The sequence below is a fragment of the Cimex lectularius genome, unplaced genomic scaffold (assembly GCF_000648675.2).
Source record: "Cimex lectularius strain Harlan isolate CLEC.00 unplaced genomic scaffold, Clec_2.1 scaffold76, whole genome shotgun sequence".
NCBI classification, from domain to species: Eukaryota; Metazoa; Arthropoda; class Insecta; order Hemiptera; family Cimicidae; genus Cimex; species Cimex lectularius.
In genome coordinates, this window is record NW_019392636.1 from 315,224 (window position 1) to 341,082 (window position 25,859).

At 31.6% G+C, this 25,859-nt stretch overlaps 1 protein-coding gene across 6 annotated transcripts; it reads right to left on the reverse strand.

The window, feature by feature from the left end:
- Window positions 1-339: 339 nt before the first annotated feature.
- Window positions 340-22,724, reverse strand: LOC106669810 (ubiquitin carboxyl-terminal hydrolase 7). Of its 6 annotated transcripts, none has more exons than XM_014399558.2 (25): window positions 22,469-22,724; window positions 12,110-12,223; window positions 11,859-12,037; window positions 10,456-10,552; window positions 10,268-10,386; window positions 10,059-10,202; window positions 9,797-9,982; window positions 9,651-9,731; window positions 9,486-9,576; window positions 9,146-9,338; window positions 8,061-8,214; window positions 7,791-7,985; window positions 6,134-6,355; window positions 5,765-6,059; window positions 5,565-5,689; window positions 5,118-5,189; window positions 3,533-3,630; window positions 3,282-3,449; window positions 3,056-3,212; window positions 2,858-2,994; window positions 2,695-2,799; window positions 2,487-2,610; window positions 2,341-2,412; window positions 2,174-2,267; window positions 340-2,099 (listed from the first exon to the last, which is right to left on the reverse strand). In XM_014399558.2, the coding sequence occupies exons 2-25, from the start codon at window positions 12,213-12,215 to the stop codon at window positions 1,990-1,992; spliced, it is 3,324 nt and encodes a 1,107-aa protein (XP_014255044.1). In that variant the 5' UTR covers window positions 12,216-12,223; window positions 22,469-22,724; the 3' UTR covers window positions 340-1,989. The 6 variants fall into 6 exon arrangements, with proteins under 6 accessions (XP_014255044.1, XP_014255045.1, XP_014255040.1 ...); XM_014399559.2 differs by lacking the exon at window positions 22,469-22,724 and adding an exon at window positions 22,368-22,457; XM_014399554.2 differs by lacking the exon at window positions 22,469-22,724 and adding an exon at window positions 21,400-21,913.
- Between the last annotated feature and the right edge of the window lie 3,135 nt (window positions 22,725-25,859).

Sequence of the window (25,859 nt, forward strand, 5' to 3'; positions counted from 1 at the left end):
GTAGTTAGTTTTATGCTCTAATCAAAATTTTACAAATAAACTGATGCTACATAGTACATGCTCTCATCAATGTGAACTCATACTGGGATTCTCTTCTATTGTTTAACTATAAGGATTCTAAAGGATTCTAGGTTTCAAAGATTCAAAAATCTAAAGCATTTTTATTTCTAAAACTAAAAACCAATAACAATTATTTTGAATTGTAAAATGACAATTGAATAATTACTATGTAATACCTCGCCCTCTTCACAGATTAAATTAATAATTCTAAAGAATAAGATCTCGTTTTATTAAAAATCGAAATGAAAATGAATGTGGGATGGTTTGAAAACAACCAAATTATTTAGAACATTTTAATGTTAAATATCAACCGATACATGAGTATGTACTTCAAAACACAACTCCAACTTTTCATGTCCATGTTGAGAATCTCCGAATAACAGATAAAAATTCTAACTTATATATTATATACTAAATTATTTATATACATTATTTGTACAAAATAACAATATTTACAAAGCTGTGTGATTTTTCAGGAAATGAGGGTATAAAAATAAATTATGCCATTGAACAAATACTCAAATATATATTATAAACAAACTTAAGTGCCAACAAAACAGTATTATTCATTACCAAAAAAGAATCTGCCCTATAAAATTAAAAATGGGAAGGGTGTAAAAAAAATGATTAAAAGGCAATCAATTACTTAGATTAAAATTAATATTGCAGTCTAAGAAGAGTTCACTTTGTCAATATCAATATCGTTCTTAAACTTCCTTTTTGTTGTTAAATAAGAGATTTTATAAATATTGCAAAAAGTGTGTTGATCAAAAGTTCTTTTACATGTATAAAAATAGAACTAACATTCTTAGAATGCCCTAGTACGGTTTACTTATATTTTAAATGTCTGCGTCATTAAAATCTTGATGGATGGCATACATACCATAAACATTTCAAAAAAACGGCCGAGCACGAGATAAAACAGTAACAAATCATGTTTGGTAATAAATGAAAGTAATTAGAGAATCAATTTAATTTAATTTGATAAAAATTGACAATAAAATATACAATAATCTTTTTTTTTACAAACAGAATTGTCACGAGTTCACCTGTAAAAATGGATTTAACGAAAGCAAATAACTACGCACAACCCCAATTTTTGTTAATGCAGCACTAATGTATTAATTTTGTCAAAATACGGCTCAATAATCACTCTTATAAACCATTTATTAATATCTGAAACTAATATAAAATATAACGTTAATATTTATCAAAATTTGACATTCCCGTATTTTATTTAATGACAGCCTGTGCCTCATGAATAGCTTAATACATAAATAAATACATAAAGATTTCTGAATGCCGAGCACTTACAAAATATTGGATAATATATCACGATTAGAGATGAAATTGTCGAATTATTTTAATGACAAAATCCTTCACATTTCATTTTTTCTTATCACTGACTTTGTTGTGATTAATAAATATCAACAGTTGGATTTCCCTTTCACAGATCTTAACTGAACCTTTTTATATTCGGAGTCCAACATGAACAAATACACTTCACTTCTGTGCAACAATGATTAAATTCATTCAGTTGGGCAGACATAATGTCTTTATTACAATTGTTAAGATTGAGAACAATAAATTTTAACCAAATGAACTGACAAAAGGGATCTGTTGTGGGTTTTTTTCTTTTTCTTTTTCCCTCTCGATTAACAGCATTTTGAAAATTTCAATAAAAGTGGGTTTAAGCCCAACAGAGACCAGGTCCTTTAAGAATTCTTAGGCACCTCAATAAAAGAATTTATTTAATTGCGAGGCGAAGGAATTCCTTAATATTAAATAAAATATGTATAATCGTGTTCATCATATTTAAATTCCGATGAAATATGTATATATACACATATAAGATTTCTCTCTATATATATACACATTCAATAACAACTGGATCCTCACGAGTGTTGAGGCAGACATAAAAATGCACTATCAGTTATAAATCTTAATTGCTTTTTCGAGGTAGTTGAACCGTCCTCGTTTTGGGGCTTTGTTGATGTGCTCAAGTCCAATCCAAGGTCTTGTCTGAACATTAGAACCACCTGAAACAAAACCCGGCATATTAAAAATCTATAATGTTAACAATTATTCCAAATATTAAAGTAAAAAGAATTACTTTGATTTTGAGTAAATTCACTCAATTTAATAGTGAAATCTGAATCATCACTTATGTAATGAGGCCTCCCTCCACAAATTAGAGCAAACTTAAACTAAAAAATAGAAAAATAAATTAAACATTAATTAATTAAAACATATTCGTAGGTTACATTGGATAAAATTTACCTTTTCAAACTCTTTTTCTTGAATGCACAGTTTTTTATAAAGTTTCTCTTTCATAGAAGGAAATGGTTCACGCTGAAAAATAGATCATATATTTATTTTTTTAAATTGTATACACATATTGTTTATAAAATTTTGTTAATATTTACATTTTTAACTTTAATTAAGAAAGGTATTCCAAATGTAGAGAAGACGTCTTTATGAAAATGTGCGACTGGAACTAAGGTCTCATCATCTGCCAACTGTAATTCATCTTTTGGGATTTCCTCTATCCTATAGGACAAATTAAAATATTTTAGATCAAAATAAATCTGTTAAAATTTAAAATTTTGTTAAGCGATTGAAAATATACTTTACCTATACATTTTTGGTGTATTTGTAGCTGCATTGGCCAATGATTCTAAAGGTGTGTCATCTTTAGGACTTACAGGATTGATCCTATTGCAAGTCAATTCAAGAAGTCTAGAAAAAATAATAAGTTAAATTACCAATTAATTTTACTCTTGTTCCAATTAGTTACCTTAGTTTTCCAGATCCATCTGGAGACATTTCAACAGTTTTCTTAGCTTCTTCCAAAAGGTCGGCGACTGTTGCACCTTTATTAGGATAGAGTATTATTTCTTTTTCTTCCTTCATTCTTGCTCCGACCCAAACAACCTACACAACAATTATTTGTATCATTTTCCTTTTTGGAACCTTTTTTTAACAATTTACTAACCTTAAATGGTCTTTTATTTTCTAACTCATTAATTGGGATGGATAATTGTTGGTAGTAAATTTTTCGAACTGCTTTTGGGTTTGTTGCGTGTGGCATCAGTTCCTTCAGAGTCCCTTCAAAATTACACTTTAATGCTGTACCCGGAGCGCTCTTGTAACTGTGATCAAAACAAATTTAATTAAATAATCTGCGATATCGGCTGTAATGGCCAGGTAAAGATACTTACTTGTGTGTCTTGAAAAACTGTAGCCTACAAGGATCAATCTGAACCCTTTGAGCAACTGCTTGAGCCATTTGGTTATAGCTCATCCTAGCCGAGAGTTCCATCGTGAATCCAGGATCATTAAGGATCGTTTTATCACAAAATGTAATTTCCATTCTATGAAATAGATCTCTGTAAAAACAATTTTAAATAAGCCAATTTGATATTTCTTTTCCAATGACAGCACGAAGACTTCGTTATTTTATTTTCCCCACCTAAAATAATCCTTACAGGTCTGTAAATCGGATATATCATCATCTTGAACTTTTTTCTGGAACAAGATGATATCCCCGTCCATCAATTCCTCAAGTACCTATAAAAAATTGTAAAAAAAGAAAACATGTCAGCATGATTCATAAGAAAATAAAAATGAACAAAGGAATCTCCCTACTCAAATGAATTCCCAACTTTTTTTTCATTTCAAATTACACAGAGCCCTTCTATGAAAATTTGCAGTGTGGTATTAAAGACAAAGTAAAACAAAATGCATTAGATTTTTGCAATTTTATTATTTATTTTTTAAAATAAACATCTTAATTATTTGTTTGTTGCCTCTGAAACCACACTCAAATCATTTTCATTAATATTAAGAGATAAATTTAAGTTTCAAGTTATTAATTTAAAAAAGTAATTGTCATAATAATTAAATAGACAGATATTGAAGTGATTACTAGAGTAACTTACTTAGTCTGACACTTGTTTTAAGTTCTTAAGATATAAGTAATTTAAAACAAAATTAAGGTTATACAACTTATATATTATATTATACAAGTTACTTAAGGTTTTTTTTGATATATTGAAAGAATAATAATAATAAATAATTAAACAAATAAAGAAAACCTGTTTCTAAAGTATATACAACATTATAACTAATAGAGCTTTGATCAAAGATATTGGGTCGGTCAGTGAATAATGTCAAAATTTTCTTCTGCTTTAAAGATGTACAAATACATCGGCGTTTTGCCAGATTTGTCCTCATTGTGTAGCCGTGGCCATCCTGGATCAGGAAAATGGATTAAGGATAGGTCTGAAAAGGAGATTTATAGCTGTCACAAGGAGGATGATTTTCCCACTGTTCGGGGCTATTAAATAGTTGAGATCAGTCCAGTTTTTGAATTTTTTTTGTTTCTGTTGTTAAACTTTTAAGTGGCACAGAGTGAAAATTTATAATTCTGTTTAGGTTTGTTTATTTCATTGGTTAACCAAGTCATTAATTGAATTTAATTAGTTAAGAAAATATGTCAAAAATTTGTCTTGATTTGAAAATATGTATTTTTTTTATTGAACACTAAATCAACTCTCTGTGTAGTCCAAGGGTTCAGATTAAGTTGAGATCAATAAGTTTTGGTTTTCGTATCTTCTCCTGTGTTGGAAATCTATATATATTTTTTTTTTAAATTTTTTTTTGGCCCCGTTCTCTTTAGTTGTGTTAGTTTTTAAATATTATTTTTGACCATTCCTGCCTTCACTGGAAGGGTGATGAGTACACTTTTGTGATTTGGGCCGTAACAGATTGAATGGCAGTTATGGATTAATTAATTAATAATAAACATTACTCCTCTGATCAACCCAATAAATTATATCAATAGTTTGAAACAAAATAAACAAAAGCTGTTCAAATGGCACCGTCTGATTTTAATACAAATAAATCAATAAATTTGAAGAATCAATTACATTAACTATAACTAAATACTATTATTATTGTTAATTTATTGGCATCATGTAAAAGTAATCGTGTGCCATTCATTGTTTTCAAAATTTAACTAAAGATATTACTCTATGTTTTCTAACTTAAAATACCTCTTGAGGGCCAAAAGTCATGGAATTCTGTGTAGGACTTGATATCAGATTGGGTCTAACTCTTCGAAGAACCTAAGAGAGTTTCATTTCATACATGTGCTTCAAAAAGTATCTTTGTATTTACCTAAGCATCAAATTTGCAAATGCCTTAAAGGCAATAAATAAAGCTTTATTGAATTAAATTATTTAATTAAAATTAAAGCAAATATTGATAACAAGAATTTTTTTTTAAAATTGTCAGTTTTTATTAATTTTAATATTTTGCCAAAAATAATTTCTGTCTGTCACAAGTATTTTTAAAAATGATTATTTGTTAATAGATATATATTAAATTTTGAATACAGAGGAAAATGGACAGACTTTTTTTCTTTAACAAGAAAGAAAGAACAATACATATTTCATGGACAAGTCAATAATGAGGCTTACTTGTTTATTACTAAAACTTACCTTTTCCAGAACCTCATTTTGATTATTAATGGATTCAACTAAACTTGGCTTGATTTCTTCATAGAGATCAAGCTCGGTGCCTGGAGGGAAACCAGCTCTTTCATTCAATATTGGTATTAACGCAGCTGAAAAATTAACAAAAAGCAAACATTCAATACAAATTAATATTTTGAGAAAACAGCAATGAAAAAAGTACTAACAGACTCGAGATGCGACGGGCATGTAATGATGGCCACAGTAGTAAATCTTCTTAGCCTTTGGATCATACATTTTGAAAAACAGTAATACATCAGCATCCTTATCAAAAGGAGGAAGGCTATTAGTTCCAGCATCTGGTGAAAGGATCTCCAGGAATATATTCCAAGGTGAGGCCCTTTCAGCTATATCTTCTATGGTTTTATGCAATTCAGATTCGATATCAAGCGTGGTGGGTCTAATAGTATTATTTGTTCTTATGTTTAACGGCCAAGGTCTCATCTGTTCGACTGGGTATTTCTTAAAAAAGTAACAATAATAAATTAATTCAAACTCAGATTAAAAAATTATATAAGATAGGAATTATTTCTTACGAGTGTTTCAGAAAGATGTTCCATGAAATCTTGAAGTGTCTGATCTTTTTTAATTTTGAATACCCTATAGTTGACCCTCTCCTGATCGTACAAATCATTTCCTTGGTGTCCGTCAAAGCTGTCTTCCAAAACAACTTGAACATTCATGTACAGATACGCTTCGGTTCTTTCCCTTCTCCTTATTTGTTCAACTCGTTTCTCTTCTGTAAGTCTATCCTCAAGCTAAAATATAAAGTTCTTATTATAAGAGCGATTTTGGTTAAGTACTTATAGAAAATAATCTTAAAGGAGGCCAAGTACCTTATGGACTTAATGAAACTGAATCAGTATTCTTTTTACATACCATAATATTTTGTTTTTACAAATATTTTTGGTTTGTGGATTATGCACTGAGAACTTGAGCAAACTCCCATACTAATAATCCATTATAATATATTGAAAACTGTATTTAACAACTCAAGTATAACTGTGTAGGATTTTTTACCATGAGAAATGTAATCATGTTGAAACTACCTTACAGAAAGCACATATTGCAATAAATAATAAAATTCGTATATAGTAATTCTTCCTTTTGTCCACACTTTTTTTTCTATTTAAGTTGAATGCCTAATTAGGAATGTATTAATTTAAAACTTATCAACTATATAATCAACAAATTTCAGTCACTCTGTAACTTTCAAAGACTGAACAAACATCAGCTAATTAAATCAAAATTAAAATTTATCCTATTATTTATCTCCAATACTACTTACATACTGCCAATACATAAAAAATTATAATCAAGAAATAATCCATTTGAAGTGTTAATAAAAGAAAAATGTCCAATCAGAAGAAAAAGGCAGTAAATTATACAATCAGTAAAATTGGGAATAATTCACACAGTGTATACAGCATGATCAGATATAAAATTTCTGGAATTAGTAAATTAGTACATATTTAATTAGTAAACACAGAAAATAAAGAAAACTATTGAAGAAATGCAAAATTTGAAATTTAAAAAGTAGATCATTTGTAATCTTTTTCTCAATCCGTTTTTTTTTTTTTTTTCGTAACAATAGTGTCATTATCTTCCATAAACTATTAGTCATAATTAGAGAAACTAATAAGAAACATTTAAATATAATATAAAATCAAATACTATATTGTTTAATTAAGTTTTAGTAATGTAGTAAGAAATTTTAATTGTAAAATTGTAAACAAAGGAAGAAAATAAACTGTGTCGAATGATGTTTTCTCAAAGACAAAACAAATAATATATGAGCATGCTTACTCTACATTACATATAGGTAAAATTAAAAAGTCGGACACAAAGCTTGAATAGGATTTATTTGTGTAGGAAGATCAAGGATGTGGAACTTCTTGAGAAGGGTTAGGAACCAGTATAAAAATTCAGTTTTGCAGCTTTTTTAGGACCTAAAACAACAGGGCTTCAATCAGTTGGCATCCACATTCTAATATTTATTTCAACAATAAAGTGGATATGAAGGCCATAATTTTAATTTCATTTACTCATGTGTGAGGAAACAGGTATAAATTTTGAAACGAGTGTGAAAAAAACCCCATTGTTTTAGGGATGTTTAAAATAAATATTAGATGCGGACTGATCTATTAATTAGAAAGTCATGCAGATAAAATATGAGTAGAAAACAAAACGTACCTCTTGGGGGATATCATCCTTTGTTACTTCTTGCAGGACATTCGCTAACTCTGAATCTCTAATATATACAAGCATATAAGCATTAGTACAATGTTTCACAGTCATGTTAAGATCATCATCATGGCCCCCGTAATTATTCTCTATTGCTTCTTGCTTTGTACACTTTGAAACCACATCATCATCAAATTTACACCACTGGAACGTAAAAACGATACAATTAATCGACCTTATTATTATGACGTAATTTTTTTTTATAGATGTTTTATGTACCTTTCCATCACCATTGGGATTTATAAATACCACATAATGACCTCCATGATTATCACCACTATGAACTAAAACAGCATGTAATGTATAAATAGCACTTGTCTCCTCCTCTGACTGAAGATATTCAGTCAAATCCACTTTTTCAGTAAACTCAAACCTACAAAAAATAAAAACATTAATGATTTAATTTTTATTTATATTGTACAGCATGAACTTATATAACATATAAATTTTCCCTTTGTAGCAGGATTAAATGGAAAATCGAAATGAGAAGTTTGTGGGGTCACAGTAGCTTCCGTCCACTGGAACCGTTTTCGGCCGAACTTGATCCAAAAGCGAAGAAATGAATGAGCACGTGTCCATTAGAACCAATTCGCTTGGTCGTGTTGGGCCGTGCACGGCTGAAGCACTTTCCGATTCAAATAAAGTTGGATTTTCCCGTTCTATTAGGCCGAAATGTTACTTCGAATTCAGCTGTCAACCATGTGACATCAAACGCTCACCATTGTTTAACGGCGTTCTTTACTTTTTGTTTATCTTTTCGTTGCGTTTTCATTTCGATGGATTGCGAAAAATTGACAAGTACTGTTGACGAGAATCAGGCTCTTTGGGACATGCGAGATCTGCTCTATCATTGGAGAGATGTCCAGCGTAATCTGTGGTCGAGGATAGCTTTATAAATGGAACTTCCAATATTTTTGTTTATTTCTTTCCCTCCATTTGTAGGTAAACTAAGAATTTTTGAGCAGTAAAAAGTCTTCTACAACCATTTGGGCTATTTCATGAACTGATGAAAATCAGCTTCAGTGGACGACAGCGTTCGGCCATATTGCCGGTTGTCTATTTGGTAAATAGTTCGGCTGTTGAACGGCCATCCTAGTTCGGTTCCAATGGACGAGCAGCATAAGTGTTAGAGCATTGGAGTATTTATCCGAAATGGGTTTGAATCTTGCCCGACACAATTTTTCATTTCAAAAAACTGTGTATAATAAATTGAATGTATACAAAGAGAATTAATTTACACATGGTAGTTTCAATAATTAAAACCCTACTGATAAAAACTGAAAGCCAAGTTAATAACTATTTACCTATCGTTGAATTTCACAGAACAATCTGTTATGGGATCATACTGGAAGCGCATGAGGTGTAAATGTAAAACAGGAGGAAACTTTGAAAAAATAACTCCCTTTTCAGCATCTTGCAGGCCGTGTTCACCCGCATCGTACTTATTATCGCCTTCCAGAACTTCAGGTGTAACGTAGTCTTTAAAAGACTCCTTAACTGAAATTAAAATTCGAATCATTACCAAATCAAAAAATTTACTTTTATGTAATGTGTATGTATGTTTAACAAGGTTTTTACCTTGTCAAATCAAAGGAAAGATTGTGAGAAATGTATGTGTATGTATAAAAATTATTTCTTACTTACTATTTTTCTTCCCCTTAATATTTAATTGGATATCATAAAAAGTTTCTGTCCTCTGTGATTTGTATTCTATATTTTTGCATTTGATGAAAGACTAAAAATATCCGATAAAATAGATTAACAAGTGAAATAAATGAAAGATTTTTAAATTTTTTTTTAATAACATACCACCATCTTTCCTTCAAAAAGCTTTGGTACCGTTCCTTCCACACAAGTGCCCTTCATTTTACTTTCAAGCTTATCAAGAAGCTGGAACGAAATTATAAAATAAAATAAATAAACAGAAAAGCATGACTTCTCATGAGAATACTCACCACCCTAAGAAACTCTTGCACATCGTGTTGCATAAACGAGTCTAACGTTTCCCAACCGAATGACTTAGTTAATTTCTTTGTCCCCACAGGCTTATCACAAAATTGAAGTTCATGAAAAACCCTCTGAAGAGCTAGAGCAACACTTTTACTAGAGTCGTCACTTTCAGTGGGCATTTTATACACTGCCTAGAATTCAAAATGAACTTTTAAATCTTAAATACGCTTTAAAAATAAAAATAAAAAATAAGATAAAAATACTAACCTTCCTTAACTCATTTGTGAAATAAAGAGTTTGTAGTAAGGAGTTCATGTAACAAGTAGCTCCTTGATTTTTCAAACCGACATATCCAGTATGCTTTTTCGAATCCCAACTAACACCATGAGGAGCATCAGCAGAGACAGAGACCTGATAAATTATTTAATGTTAATTTTAATCAAACAAATCACTCGTAATGCAATCGCTGTACGCACTTCCAGAATAATTGTATCGTCTTTAATATATCCCTTCTCAGGATCTAATATTTCACCCCAGTTCATAAAATGACTAAATCCCCAGTCATTTTCCTTACTATAAAATAAGTGCTGAATCTCTGAAAAACAAAAACAGGAACATTCGAGTTAAGCAAAATGGGAGATTGGGATACAAATAAAAAACTTACTTCTAAAAAAAGGCTCTCCTCCTTCCTTTTGTGACAATAACCTAAGTTCCGCCGAAGCATGGCAGCTCCAAGTCGTACTTTCTGATTCACCATTACACTAAAAAACAAAGAGGAGAGATTATTTTAGCTCTAATGTCAGGAATGCCAATATTTATGAATTATTAAAAATAATAATAACATGCAAAATGTTTCTTTATAACAGGGCTTTAAAAACAAAAGTAACTGAGTTTCTTATTCAAATAACAAAAAGAATTTTTTTTCGATCAAAAATTAACCCTTATACAATGAGTATTTAATGAATCACAATTATATTGGATTTATAAATTCAAACCGTCCACCAACTAAAAATCATTAAATATTTCACTGTAAATTAAACACTAAATTCTATCAGTTTCTTACATATTTTTCAAAAAAATAATTTAAAAATGCAAAGCACAATAGGCAAGGGTAATCATGTAGGGTGATGAGAGTAATTGAGGGTGACAGCTAATAAATGTCATATCATTCTTTAATTTTCGTTTTTTAAATTTCGTCGCTACGTCCTTTCAACAAAAATTCACCAAACATGTAAATTTTATAACAAGAATTAAGTTCTTATATAATAGACTAAGATTATACTTTATACATTGGTTTGAAATTTACTGATTACTGATTTTGCATGTTACTTTTTCTCCTTTACAAAATAAATTAAAATAATTTAACAAAAAAAGGACAGAGAATGGGTATTTCTCGGATTGCCAAATAAAAATAAATAAATAAACTCTTACCACCATCTTAAAGTCATTAAAATCCCTGACATTTCATAGATACTTATAGAATTCCAAGAAAGTTCTGTGTGTCATTGTGTGCAGTGCCACTTCAAGGGTTTTCTAAGGCCCATTCCTGTCACAATATCTATCAAAAGTGAATTACATCTCTCACACAATGTTTTACTTGTTCGTGTGTGATCTTTGGACACAAACAATACAGAAACTCTCCATTAGACCTTTGAAAAGCTGGTAACGTAACAGCGGATGTGAAAAAAATCAATGAGGACTTAATTATGAAACTATGTACTATACTGTATTTCATAAAAAATTAATTCCCTTATACCTTATTAAAAACTTGAGAAAGGTTCTTATGCATACTTTTACTAATTTAAATTCAATATTTAACAATGGGCTTTAAATTTATAAGTGGAAATTGAACGCATTTTTTTTTACAATGCACATAAATGCAATTACAACAAATGAAAAAATAACAGATCAAACAAAATAAAAATTAATAGTCCAAATAAGAAAAACATAAACACAATGAAGCAAGCATAAGACGACTGGGAAGAGATCAAGCATTAAACTTTCAAAAAATTGTACATTAATAATACAAAAATTGTTTAAAATATATACGGAATTTGGCGAAATTACCTGGAGAAAGAATCCAAGACTTTTTGTCTGTTGTCTATCTTGTGTCGGTGAAATCCTCGGCATGACCATGATCTTCCACGGTAGATTCCGCACTATACATGGTGCAGACAACTGGGAATCTTTAAGCTTACTTAAGTTATGAACTGTATGTCGAAAGGTTGCCTGAGACCTGGCGTCGTCTAAAACACAACTCTCCTCTAAGTAATCGGCTTCTGGACCCAAATACTCAATATTTTTGATGGTCAACCGACCTTCCTCCATCTCAGTGTCCGTTGTTAGTATTTGGTCCTGCATTTCGCCGTTTATCGTTCTGTTATCAGTTGCATCACCTCCACCACTGTCTACGAGTGTCTCCATAGCCTCACCTAGAAAAATAACCATATTAGTACGAAAAGGGCAAGACATAAAATTCATACAACTCTGATTTAACACGTAAAATGAATAGAAGTCGATAAAAAAAATATTCAAAATTATTTCTGTACTCGCAAAAGGCAATTATTAACAAGTTTATATGTCCAATTTGGAAATCTGCAATGACTATAACCAAAATATGTAGCTTTAAAAAAATCAAGCTAAATGTCATGATAAGGAGCAAACAGTACAAACATACGGTACAATCTTATTTTTAAGTCTACAGGGCAATGAACCTTTAGCCTGATTAAGTTGGCAAAATGTTGCAATTTGTCTGACAGACATAAAAAAGAACAGGCATACCAGAATGATCAAGTTGTTGGTGTTTTTGTGTTAACACTGTCACCTATGAATACAAAATATGATTTTCAGTAAATTATATCCATTTAAGGTGTGTGTTTCTATAACGGTTATTTTGTTACTACAAACATAATCGACATAATGTATTATTTTTTTTTATTTGGCCTTATGATCTATGCATATTAACCATGTTGACGAATTCTGTGTTCATATTTTTTTTTTTTTTTTTTTTTGGGGGGGGGGGGGTTATCGTGAAAAAAGGGCCAGAGGCGACGGTGGGAATCGAACCAACGACCGCGGCGTCTATGAGCCGAGAGTCTCTCACGCTAACCACTCGGCTACTGCAGTCCGTTATATTTATAGTTTTCAATTGAGGTGATTAGTTTCAAAACCATTTAATCTGATAAAAGTTTCTATCCCAAATTTCAATTTTTTTTTCTTCTAAAATGTTAATATTTTAGGAAAACAATATCAATCTCAGGTCCTGTACTTTTTCTGTAACAAATAGAATAATAACAGAAGGCTCAACTAAAGCTGATTTTGTGCAGGAAGAGTTTTTTTTCCGTAACAAAAGATTTTTTCATTTTACTTTTGATATTCTATACAAATAAAGGTTTATTGTTAATAATATGTATGATTGTCATTGTAAATAAATAAAAATTTCACATCATTTGAAAAATCAGATGTAAATGCAGGGCCGCTGGATTCGAACACAGGACCTTTACCTTACTTGGATGAGCGCCATCTCAACGCCTAAACCCTAAACCGTCAACGCCCCCACTTTTCCTATTTAAGGCAAGAAATGCATTTACTTGAAGGAAAATATATTTTTAATCAGTAAAACAATCGTACTATTATAATTTTTTTCAAGCAATGTACCACATCAACGGGATAAATAAAAAGAAATTAAAATAAATAAATGTTTAATGTATTTAAACTGAATTAGTTTGTTTAAACCAAGTTTTTCAATAAATTCTTGGTTAATTCATTTAAGGTATGGATAGTATTAATTAATAAAAAAAAGTTTTGATGGTGAGTATCAATTCTATAATTGAGTATACCATTGTTGATATTTTCTTGTCACGAATTGAGTAATATATGATGAAATGATTCTGTTTAGATATGGATCAAACAGCATATTTCCAATGAAATTATAAGCTATTCAACAAGGCGAAACAGTAGCTTGGTCATTTCTGATTATTTCAGTTTGCAGTATTGTTTCCACATCTGTAGCAATGGATTTGTGTGATTTTTTGTTTTATTTGGACTTCATTTGTTCATCATGGAAGGCAAGGTGCCTTTGTGTCTATACAGTAAACAAGCAGACCAACAATCAGAAACCAAGCTACATGGAACAAACAGCATATTTCTAATTGGAATATATCTTAGGAGTTTATTAGTTTTATTAGCTCATTCACACCAGACCACATCTCACTATCTCCAAATAATAATTTATTTGCTTAGTTAGATTCTGTATGGGACAAAAATGAAATCTTCTTCCAAATTATTTTGCCACATGTTGAGGTACAATGTTTGTTTTTTTGGTATTTTCTTGTCAACAACAGAGTGACATACCATTCCTCTGTTCAAAAATGTCTGCTGCAGTGAGAATTTTCATTTAGACAAATATCAACTAGCACCTTTCCAATTAGAATATGTCTAAGATTTATTTTAAAAAAATTATTGATGCTAAATTCAACTATAAACCAATTGCATCAAGGCAGAACAGAATGTACTTCTCAAAAATAGAAAGTCCCAAGATGTGAAGTGAGAAACTAAATGAAAATTGAGAATTTTTATGCAGATCGGATGCTTTTCTGATGAATTCAGACTACCTATTCTTGCTACTTCAGTCTATCAAATCAAAAGATTGTCTGCCAGGCATGATTCGGTATTTCTCTATGATCAGTCGTTGAGACTTTAGTTCAATGTCGAAAAAATTACACCAAGTTAATGAAATGCTAAAATATATCTGACAGATATCAAAAATAATAACAGACAGAACAATCAAGCTATCGGTGTTTTAGAATATTAAAGTTGTGCGTACCAATGAAAAATATGATTTTCAGAAAATGTCTATTTAGGGGCATCTATAATGGTTAAGGATTAATTTTATTATTAAGAATATAATCAAATCCTGTATTTGTAGTTTTCAATCATTTAACCAATGTAATCTGATGAAAGATTCTTTTAAATCTTATTTTAATACGTTTCAGCATCTGCAGTGGTATGTGATTCTATGTTTTATTTGGGTCCGATTTATATTTTCTTGTGAAAGGCGAAGATGAGAAAAGACCAGAATTCATCTAACAGACTGATATAGCAAAACAAGAAGACCTATAATCGGACCAGCTACATAGAACAAATAGCATATTTTCAAATAAATGTTCTTTTGGGGGGACATTATAAATATAAAATATAGGTGGAAAATTCAACTAAGAAATATTTGAACAAGGCAAAAAGATTCAGATTACAATGTCACATGATGGGAACTGAGAAATTATATGAAAACTGAGATTTTTAGGTCTGCAGATTAAGAATGAAATGAGGTAATTTCTGACTATTGTCTGTCGATTTTTTTTGCCATCTTCAGTAGTGCCATCCCTAAAAAATCTTCAGTAGTGGGTTTCTTCTTAGATACCTGACCATATACAAAAATAATATAGCACAAAAAGCGATAATGTGTCTGTCAGAACAGCAAGTACAGTTACATCATCATGATCAGAGATGTCTGGGCTACAGTTCATCACCCTGGTGACCTCAAAAAGAAATTACTTTCTACATATTTTCAGCTTTCTGATTAAGCATTTCACTTGTATGTTCAATTTGAAAAAATAAGACAATTAAGTTGCAGAATGCTGAATAGTGACAAGACACCAAAAAGAACAGGCAGATCAGAATGATCAAGCTATTGGTGTTTTAAGATATTGAAACTGTGGATATGATTTTCAGCAAAAATATCTAAGGTTAGTCTATAACGATTTAGAATTAGTTTATTTCTGAGGATATAATAAAAAAATTTTTTTTTTTTTTTTTAGAGCAATCATTTGACCATGTTATCTGGTAAAAGTTTCTACAAAAATATATTATTATGTATTATATATTATACAATATTATAATCTTCATCGATTCCATTTGCAGTGTTGGATTTGTCTGATGGTTTTCTTGTGCGTGGTTTATATTATATGTTCGTCATGAAAAGCGAAGATGGCAAAAGGCCAGAATACATCTGACAAACGATACAACAAAAAAGAAGATGAATGATCGGAAAAAACCAAGCTACAAGACACAAATAATGCATTTTCAGATAAATTGGGAGTTTATTAGCTAGAACTTTACAATTTCGTCATTTAGGGCATTTTAAAGAAAATATTGGTGTGAGGAATTGTACTTAGATCTGTGACCATCTACAAAGAGAAGATGGCACAAAGTCACACCAAAACAACAAAGATAGCACCATGATCATTGGCTCATATATCTTCTGTTTAACTTTGACAAAATAACACAATTAAATTGGTAAAATGTTGAAATGTATCCAAAATACACCAAAAAGAACAGACAAACCAGAATGATCAAGCTGTTTCTGTTTTTAGGTATTCAAAATAATGACTACAAATGAAAAATGCGATTTTCAACAAATAATGTCTATTTAGCATGAGTCTAAAATAATTAGTTCGTTCATTACTGATAATATAACCTAAGTCCTGCATTTTAGTTTTCAATCATTTAACCAATGGCATCTGATAAAAGATCCTTTTTAAAAATTAACTTTATCTAATGTGTATCAGCATCTACAATGGTAGATTTGTGTAATTTTTGTTTTATTTGGGTTAAATGTTTGTCATGAAAAGTGAAAATTGGAAAAGGCCAGAGTACATCTGACAGACAATACAGCAAACAAGCAAACCTACAATCGGACCAAGCGATAAGAAATAATTATCATAATTCAAAAAAAATTTTTTTTTTGCCTTTGGGAGAATAAAAGCTAGAACTTATAATAGAATTGAGCTATTTGGTGCAATTTAAATAAAATATGGACAGTAAATTCAGCCAAAAAGTAATTTCAACAAGGCAAAACAGAATTTTCTACAATATTTTTAGTTTGCATCGTGAGACTGTAGCTTGGCCATTTATGAAGATTTCAGTCTACCTATCCTTGCGGCTTAGGTCTAGTGAAGAAGGCAAAAAGCCAGAATCACCTGATAAAAAATACAGCGAGTAAGTAGACCTACAATCAGACTAAGCTATAAAGAACAATTAGTATACTTCCAAATAATTTTTTTGTCTTTGGGAGAATAATAGCTAGAGCTTATAACAGAATTTGGCTATTTGGTGCAATTTAAAGAAAATGTTGGGTGGGAAATTATACAAAAAACTAATTTCAACAAAATTAATTTAAAATGACTCCCCCATTCAAAAATAACAGATACAATGAGTATTTTCGTTTAAACGCAAATAAAATATCACGTGTTGTTAGTCCACTGTTGGGGGGGGGGATATTAGCTATATCCTAACTTAGTTTGGTGTTATAAACAAAAAATAGCTGGGTAATTAAACTAAAAACTAATTTAAACTAGGCAAAACAGGATTTACTTCCAGAATACTCATGTCACATAATAGAAAATGGGAAACTAAATGAAAATTGAAATTTTTTAGGTAGCAGAGCAGCTCAGTAATTTCTGATAATTTCCATCTATATATCCATACCACGCCAATCTGTCGCATGTGTTTCTGCATATGCAGTGCTGGATGTTTTTTTGTTTTAATTGGGTCCAGTTTACATTTTGGTCTTGCAAGTCGAAGATGGCAAAAGGCCAGAATGCATGTGACAAACAATACAGCAAACAAGCTACCCATGATCGGAAACAACCACACTACAAGGAATAAATAGCATATTTCAAAATAAATAAACTTTTTGGAGGACAATAGCTGGAACTTTAGAATTTCACTACTTGGTGCAATGAAATAAAATATGATAGATAAATTATACTAAAAACTAATTTCAATGAGGCAAAACTGCATGTGCTTCCAGATCACAATGTCACACAAAAGAAACTGGAAAACTAAATAAAAACTTAAATTTTTTAGGCATTAAGGTAAATATTGTAGCTCAGCTGTTTATGATGACTTCACTGTCTATCCTTGCTCATTTGTCTATGAACGTATTACAGCATCTGCAGTGGTGGATTTGGGTGATGTTTTATTTGGGTACAAAGACAAAAATGGGAAAAGGCCTGAATAGATCTGACAGACAATACAGCAAACAAGCACACGTACAATCAAACCAAACGACATGAAGCTAACGGAATTTTGTTATTTGAGGCAATTTAAAGAAAATATATATGTTTATTTAGAAATCGTGAGATGCAGGTGGGTCCGGTGTGATGTAGGTTTCAGAAAAACATTTTCTTTTTCATGCCAACGTTTCAATCTTTATTGAGATCATCTTCAGGACTCAAAGTGTTTGTCTTCTGTGTAATTCTGCCATCCTTGCGTGTCGTGTTGAGAGTCAATTACACAGAAGACAAACACTTTGAGCCCTGAAGATGATCTCAATAAAAGATCGAAACGTTGGCACGATAAAGAAAATGTTTTTCTGAAACCTACATCACACCCGACCGCATCTCACGATATCAGAATAACTATCAATTAACGGTCACTAATCTCTACGCAAAATATATTTTTTATATATTCAATCAAAGTATTTCTACTCACTCAAAGTGTTTTTCTTCTGTGTAATTGTGACATTCTTGCGTGTCGTGTCGAGAGTGCCAGTGAGATTTTGCTATTTTGAGTTTATATACGTTGGATTTTGAAGGGGTGGGGAAGGATTTCAGTATAGAAAATACATTTTTGTATAAGGCATAATTTTCACCTCAAAGAAGCTGACGCCTTATACAAAAATGTCTTTTCTTACCAACATCCTTCCCCACCCCTTCAAAATCCAACGTATATAAATTCAAAATAGCAAAATCTCACAGGCACTCTCGACACGACACGCAAGAATAGCACAATTACACAGAAGAAAAACACGTTGAGTGAGTAGAAATACTTTGATTGAATATATAAAAAATATATTTTGCATTGCATAAATTCACTTTTCCACATCCAAAATGTAATTATTATATGTAAACAATGTTTGTAAATCCCAGGCCCTGAAGATGATCTCAATAAAGATCGAAACAGCACGATAAAGAAAATGTTTTTCTGAAACCTACATCACATCAGACCGCATCTCACGATTTCTAAAATAAATATCAATGAACGGTCACTAATCACCACACAAAAATATATATGGGGAAATTCAACTAAAAACTAATACAAACAGGGCAAAACTGGAATGTTCTTCCAAATTATGTCGCACGAAGAGGTAGAGTGCTTCAGTTTTTGGTATTTCTTGTCAAGAACATTGACATTAAATAGTCTTAGACATCTTTTCAATTAGAATATGTCTAAAGGCTCGGATTACATTGAGCAGATTTACTAGCTACTATAAGGAGAGTCAGCTTGTGCGATAAAGATGATGCACACAAACTAAGTAGCCAACTAGCTAGCGAGTTTAAACCACGTTGTTGTTTTTCCTTTCATTTGCTGAACTTTTCTGAGTGTATTGGCATTTAAAACTGAAACTGAAGATAAATAAAAGTGTAGAATTTCTTAACGCCTACCAACACTACTCTGTGTTATGGAATATAAGCGACAAAGATTTTTCCAACACAAAATTAAAAGATGAAACCTTCCAACATTTTGATAATGAAAACTGGGGAAATGGATGTGAAGCAATTGAAGGCTAAAAATCAAATCAATTAAAGATGTCTAAAGACAAGAACTACACAACATTGAAAAAAGCAAGTAAAGTGCTGTGGTACCAGCAGGATACTTGCAGCTAGTTCACTAGTAATTATGTTGGCACAAAGCTAGCTTAAATAACAAATCCACTTGCCAGCAGTCAGCGAGTCAACCTGCTAGTCAACTAGTGAATATGATTACACGTGTTACTAGCAGCTAGTAAATATGCCGGCTAGTAATGAGTAAACTTGCTCAATTTAATCAACCTTTTAAAAATTTATTACCTATATTTGATTAGTTTGATGCAATATAATGAAAAGATAAGTATTAAATCAACTAACAAAATTAATTTCAACAGGGCAAAACGAAACGTACTTCTGGAATACAATGTCACATGATAGAAGCTAAACGAAAATTGAGAATTTGTAGGTCTGCGGGGTGAGAATGTCATCCTTGGCACTAAAGCTGACTGGGGTGACACTAGCTCGGCCATTTCTGATGATTTCAGTCTGTCGAATGTGTTTCAGCCTCTGTAGTAGTGCATTTAAGTGTTCAATATGAAAAACAACAATGGAAAAGTACAGAATGCATCTGACAACGAAAACAGCAAACATCAGACCAAAGATCAGAAACAAGCTACAACTGACAAAAAGCTAACAAATGAAGAACATTAGCTAAAATTTACAGAATTAAGTTAGTGCAATATCAAGAAAATATACCACCAATTAGATATAACTATAACTGTAAAACAGAAAGCTGAGACAATTTTTAATTTGAGGTCTATGGGGTGACTTGTAGTCTGGTTGTTTCAGATCATTTGATCTGACTATAACTGTTTTGGTTTGAGAAACTAGAGCTGTTTTATGCCTTCTCTGTTAATGTTCATGGATCAAAACACAAACCCACTACTGAAGGTGGCAAAAAATAGATGAAGACAGTCCAAAATTATAGAAAAACTGGGGGGAATATTTGTGATTATTGAAATGTACAAACTAGAGCTGTTTTATGCCTTCTCTGTTAATGTTCATGGATCAAAGCACAAACCCACTACTGAAGGTGGCAAAAAATTGATGAAGACAGTCCAAAATTGTAGAAAAATTGGGAGTAATATTTGTGGTTATTTGAAATGTACAATGTGTCGAAAATTAATTGGACTTTTAAGATTCGACGTGATGACTCAGAGCTGTAAAAATTCACAAATTAATGATAAAAATATGGCAAAATGTGGTGTTTCTTGTTATGTTATCCAATAATAAAATAAGATACTAACAACGATCTGTCGTGCTTCTCTTATCTGTAAAGATTAGTTTTCAAAATAAAACTGGAAAAGATTTCAAGAAATTGGACATTTTTTTTTTTGAAACTACGTTTGAAGAAAGTTCGGGTGGAAAGAGTTAAGCAAGTTTTAGATTCGCGTCGAGCTTTTCATCTGTACGCCGCGGTTTCGAAAAATCGTATAAAGTCTCGAGAACTGGGTTCGACAATAAAACCCGGTCGCGTGAACAGGCGGATATTCACATCCCGACAAGGTCTAACCTCAATTTTCGGAAGGTAGTCCTCGCCGGATCCTTAGTTTCCACTAGTCATACTCAGATTAAAAATAGAATTTCGCACGGAAGAGACACGGCAAATGCTAAATACTAAATTGAAACGGGATAAGTTTAAAAAAGGAAAAAGTTCGGTGCTGTTATATCGACCGTTTGAAATACAATTTCCGGATCGAACTCGTTTTTTATTTTCCTTTTGTTTTTTATATATAAGGAAATCAAACTTAAGGGGAAAAAATTTACGGATGGTTTTGAGGTTGAGGATAAACGTTACGGAAAGGCGGATTTCCTTATTTTCGACGAGTCGGTTCACGTCCTAAAACCTCCCTCGTGCTCGATTCCGGTGAAAAGGGGCCGAATCTCGGACTGGGTGCATTGACGAAATGGTGGAAAGTTGCCGGCGGCTGGCAACGTGCTCGCGAGGATGCCGCGGACGCGTTTTCCGTCAACTCTCCTCGGTGCCGAGTTTCGCCTCTTTTCTCGTTCCCACCTACCTTCTTGAGTGTCCATCTCTTCGACGTCTTCCAACATCTGCCTTTTCTTGAGAGTTTTATCGACGTGGTTCATCGTTTCGTCCGCGACTGACATATAATGTTTTGATTTCTTTAAAGTCCCACGTACACAGTAGTTTTTACCCGACACGGTAAGTTTGACGGGTTTACTTGAAATTCGCCCAATGTCTGCAGATTTCTTCACCCCCTGTTACCAGGGGAAACGACCCGACCATATATGACACAAATAATATAAAATATTTACGAAGTGTCAAAATCGTGCGATCATGAATTTCCTCCCTCTGCACTTCGAAAGGGAACCCTCGAAAATAAACAAAATGGCTTCTGCGGAGTTGGTTGAATGTTTTGACGACGATGCGCGAGGCTGACGGCGCAACTCGACAGCACGGCCGCCGAGCCCTCTCGCGGATCCGCCGATTTTACGGCCACGGCCGACGATTTTCACCACCCCGACAACCCTCCGATTTATTTCCGATCGAAAATAACCGAGCGCATTTCTACTTTTTACCCTCTTCAATTTCACTTCGTAAGCCCCTTCCTCAGAAAAAAAAACAAAAAAAAATGTCAAAGCCTTTTTTTATCCTCACAAGTCACCAAAGTCCAATGCTGACAAGATCCTCCGCGACCACGTCCCGGCTACCGGCATCTGAAGTACGACGATCTTTTTTACGTTCCTATGGATAAACGAAACGAATTTCGAGCTACGTGCAGCGCTGGAAAACTTTCAGCATGTAATTTTCGCACAAAAATTCGAATCGTAAAAGAAAAATTACAACATCGACGATTCTAACCAATTCGTCGAGAAAAACAAAAAACGTATTATAAAAGAAAAATCGGCGAGGGAAACTGGCTTGACCGTATAAAATAGCCGTGCGGCTAAACGTACGGCGGCAACGAGAGCCGGGCCGAAACACAATAAAACTGTTCAAAATTCGTAAAAAAAGACTCACCTTTAACGTCGATACAGTTGCCTATTTTTAATTATTTGTTTTTATCTATCGCAAAGAAATTGTTAAGTAAATCCTTTTCTTAATTATTTTTTCAGACTCACCATTATTAAAGCATGTGTGTGAAAATACCTAAAGACAAAATGTTTTGTTCGGTTTCGACTTGAAGGAATTCTGTTCTGTTGGAGGAAGAAACTGTAAATTTGTTGGCTTAAGCGTAAAAAGGGCGGCACATATGTTGGGAAAACGTTGGGCAAGAGTTAATTTAGATTGCTTTTTAAATATTTTTTTTTATTTTACTTTAAACTTGAGTGACCATATGTTTTGACTGTTACAATATTATTTTTTTATTGTATGTGAAGAATCCACAATGAAAACTAATAGCCAACAAAGTGAAAAACGTTTGGCATTGCTTTTTTTTTATATATATTTTTTTTAATAATTTGTAATAATATATTAGTTTATAAATTACCGCTTATCATACTTATTTATTTTTTATTTTTAACAAAGCTACACTTTAGTGTTCATGAAAATAATAAAAATAAACTATCTTAATATCAATAGAATTTATCTTATAAAGTAAACGCAGTATTGCTGTAATGTGACTGTATAACATACAAGATGGAGATTTTTTGAAAGTAGTACGTTTGGCACATTGGAGATATATGTATCATCAATGCAAAACATACATAAAGTGAACAACAAAAAAGAAAAAAATGTGTATGCAACAATACAAAAGAAAGTCAATGTTCACTTGCGGTAGTGTTACATTCACTTATATTTTTTGTTTCAATGGTTTAATTTAAAATCAAAATACCATCTCCATGGCAAGAAAGCCTAAAAGCAATAAAAATGAATAATCCTCATCCAACACCATCCAGATCTTAGTCTGAATCATCACACTATGCAAATTGTGAACAGAAGGGCCCTACTACCCTCTAGTCAGTTGTCCTGAAATTGCCAAAGTGAACAGGTAAGTTTTCCAATGCATATTATACACAACTTATTAGGTTATTTTTTGTGATGTCTTATTATGACTCATAATGACCCAGGTGTATCTTATGTTAGAATTTTTTTTCCCTTTTGTATTTTTTTTTGTCTTTAAACATGACTGACCGTTTTATTACAGATTAAGAGATCAGAGCCGAGTTGGATTGTCAGTTGCATAAGAAAGAAGAAGATGAACTAGAAGAAGAACTAGACAATTCATGCAGTGAATAATAAGATGAAATTCTATCAAATGATGATAATGCGGTAGATGACAAAAACTTTTTGAATCCCTGTACATATATCTGAGGACTTTTCTACTTATTATGATAAAGCCCATGGAGAATGCAGAGAAATAAATTAATTTTATTTTTGGTTAAGATGGAGAAATGCTATGCTCTTGATAAACCTGCCACCAGTGTGTATGCAAGAACTCCTAAAAACATACTCTGAAGTCAGAAGTTCATGACCAAACCATCATACTTTCTACTATCTACTGGAGATCAAAGCTTTTCTTGGTTTATTGCTCGTGGCTGGAGTTCTGAAAAGTTCTGAACTGTCAACAGAAGGGCTATCTTCCATCTCATGACTGATTTTTCTTGGTCATAATTTTATTTGTATTCAAAATCTAATTGGATCAAAAATTTGTAAATTGACATTTTGATGTAACTTTTCTACTCATATTATTCCTTCAAATATTCTTCAAGATTTTAATATTATATTTATTTCTAAGAGAAGAGTAGGGCTGTGTAAGATTGTGAATTTACTTTTACTTTTGAAGTTTTTTGCAAAAGTTTATTGCTTCTTAAAAAAACATCTTATCCAATAAATTATTATTTATAATTTGTATTTATTTATATTATTTTATTTGTACATATTTATATTATTACTTATCCAATAAATTATTCAATAACTTAAAAACTCATGTGTATTCAACATACCAAGGTTGCTCGGTGTAATAATGTAAGGGTGTCATGGCTTGTTTTAATAGGAGGCTAAAGTAATAACAATCCAGAGCACATCAGCGAGTTTGTTTCCTGATCAAATTTTCAAAAATAAATAGGCTACTTCAACTGTTTATAGTCTTATATAATTAATGTTTTTTTTTGTTTTTTTTAGAGTAAATGTCTGTTGTGTTTGCCTTTTTTAGTTTGAATGTATTGCAGTGGGATTACCCTGTAGACTATGATTTTGATTATTTCATAGTTTGTTTTCTGGTAATGGAGAAACAGGAAAAATAATAAAGAACGAGGCGTACAAATATATATTTAACTTTATTACTCATAAGAGCTTGGAGCTGAAATGACTGCCAATATCCCTGGAGCTGAACATAAAACCAACTTTAACTTTGTGTCAAACAATAGTTGAAGGTTTAAGTGAAAAAGGGGACAAACCGTACAACTACAAAAGGGGAAAACTGAAAAATAAGAAAATATTATGTATTTATGTTTTAACTTTCTATTATAATAGTTTCCTTTAAAACACCCGTGACTTCATATTTACTTCTTTCGAAGTTTATATTTATATCTGTATTGTATTTTTTCCAATCAACGTGTTTTGTAATTCACACAGGCCCTGAAGATGACCCGAATAAAGGATGAAACATCAGCAAAAAATGAAAAAGTGTTTTTCTAAACTACCTCACTATTGACCGGTCCTCACGAATCAAATAAATTATTAAACAATCGGTCACTAAAAACTACTGTGTTGGCCGTGTGGTTAAAGTGACCAACTCGCATTTACTACCCTAATGGTCCTGGGTTTGAATCCCAGGCAAAGCATATGGCTTTTTAATTGAAAAATGTGTAAAGTGGTCTGTATTGTTTGTCTCTTGGTCCAGGACAGCCAATGGGTAGTAGGCAAAAATAGCAATTTTCAATAGAAAGTATTTTAATTTGATTTAAACGTTCTTCTAAATCCTACTGTTTAGAATTTTTAAATGGTAACGAAATACAAAGGCGTGAATAACAGTATTTTATTGTAAAAATGAATATAGTATTGACAAATTTTGTAAATAAAATAATACATTAAAATATTAATTTTTCATGTCATGAGCAAAATTTAAAACAAAAATTAATATAAAGGAAATAAATTAAGGTATAAATGGTCCCTTATAATATCTGGTCATGTTTAATTAACACTTGGAAGCATATTATTTTCCTTAATTCCTCCAATTCACACTTTTTTTCTTTGAGTCAGCGGTCTATTTTTTTTTTAATAAACTTCATGGAAAATATTATGTGCAGACTGAACCAAATATTATTAAAAGGGTTGTATACTTAACTTACAAAAAAAAAAAAAAAAATTCCCGACATGTCAGAATAAACATTGTAAGTTTGTATCGATTGTGTGTTACAATGAATGGAAAATTTCCCATTGAGGACATTTTTAAAAAGAGTACATTTCTAAAATCACGAAAATACTTCATTCAATTCTTATTGTACCTTAAATTTGAATAATAATGCGTACTTTGACATATTAAAATTTGGATTTTTATTATATAGAGAG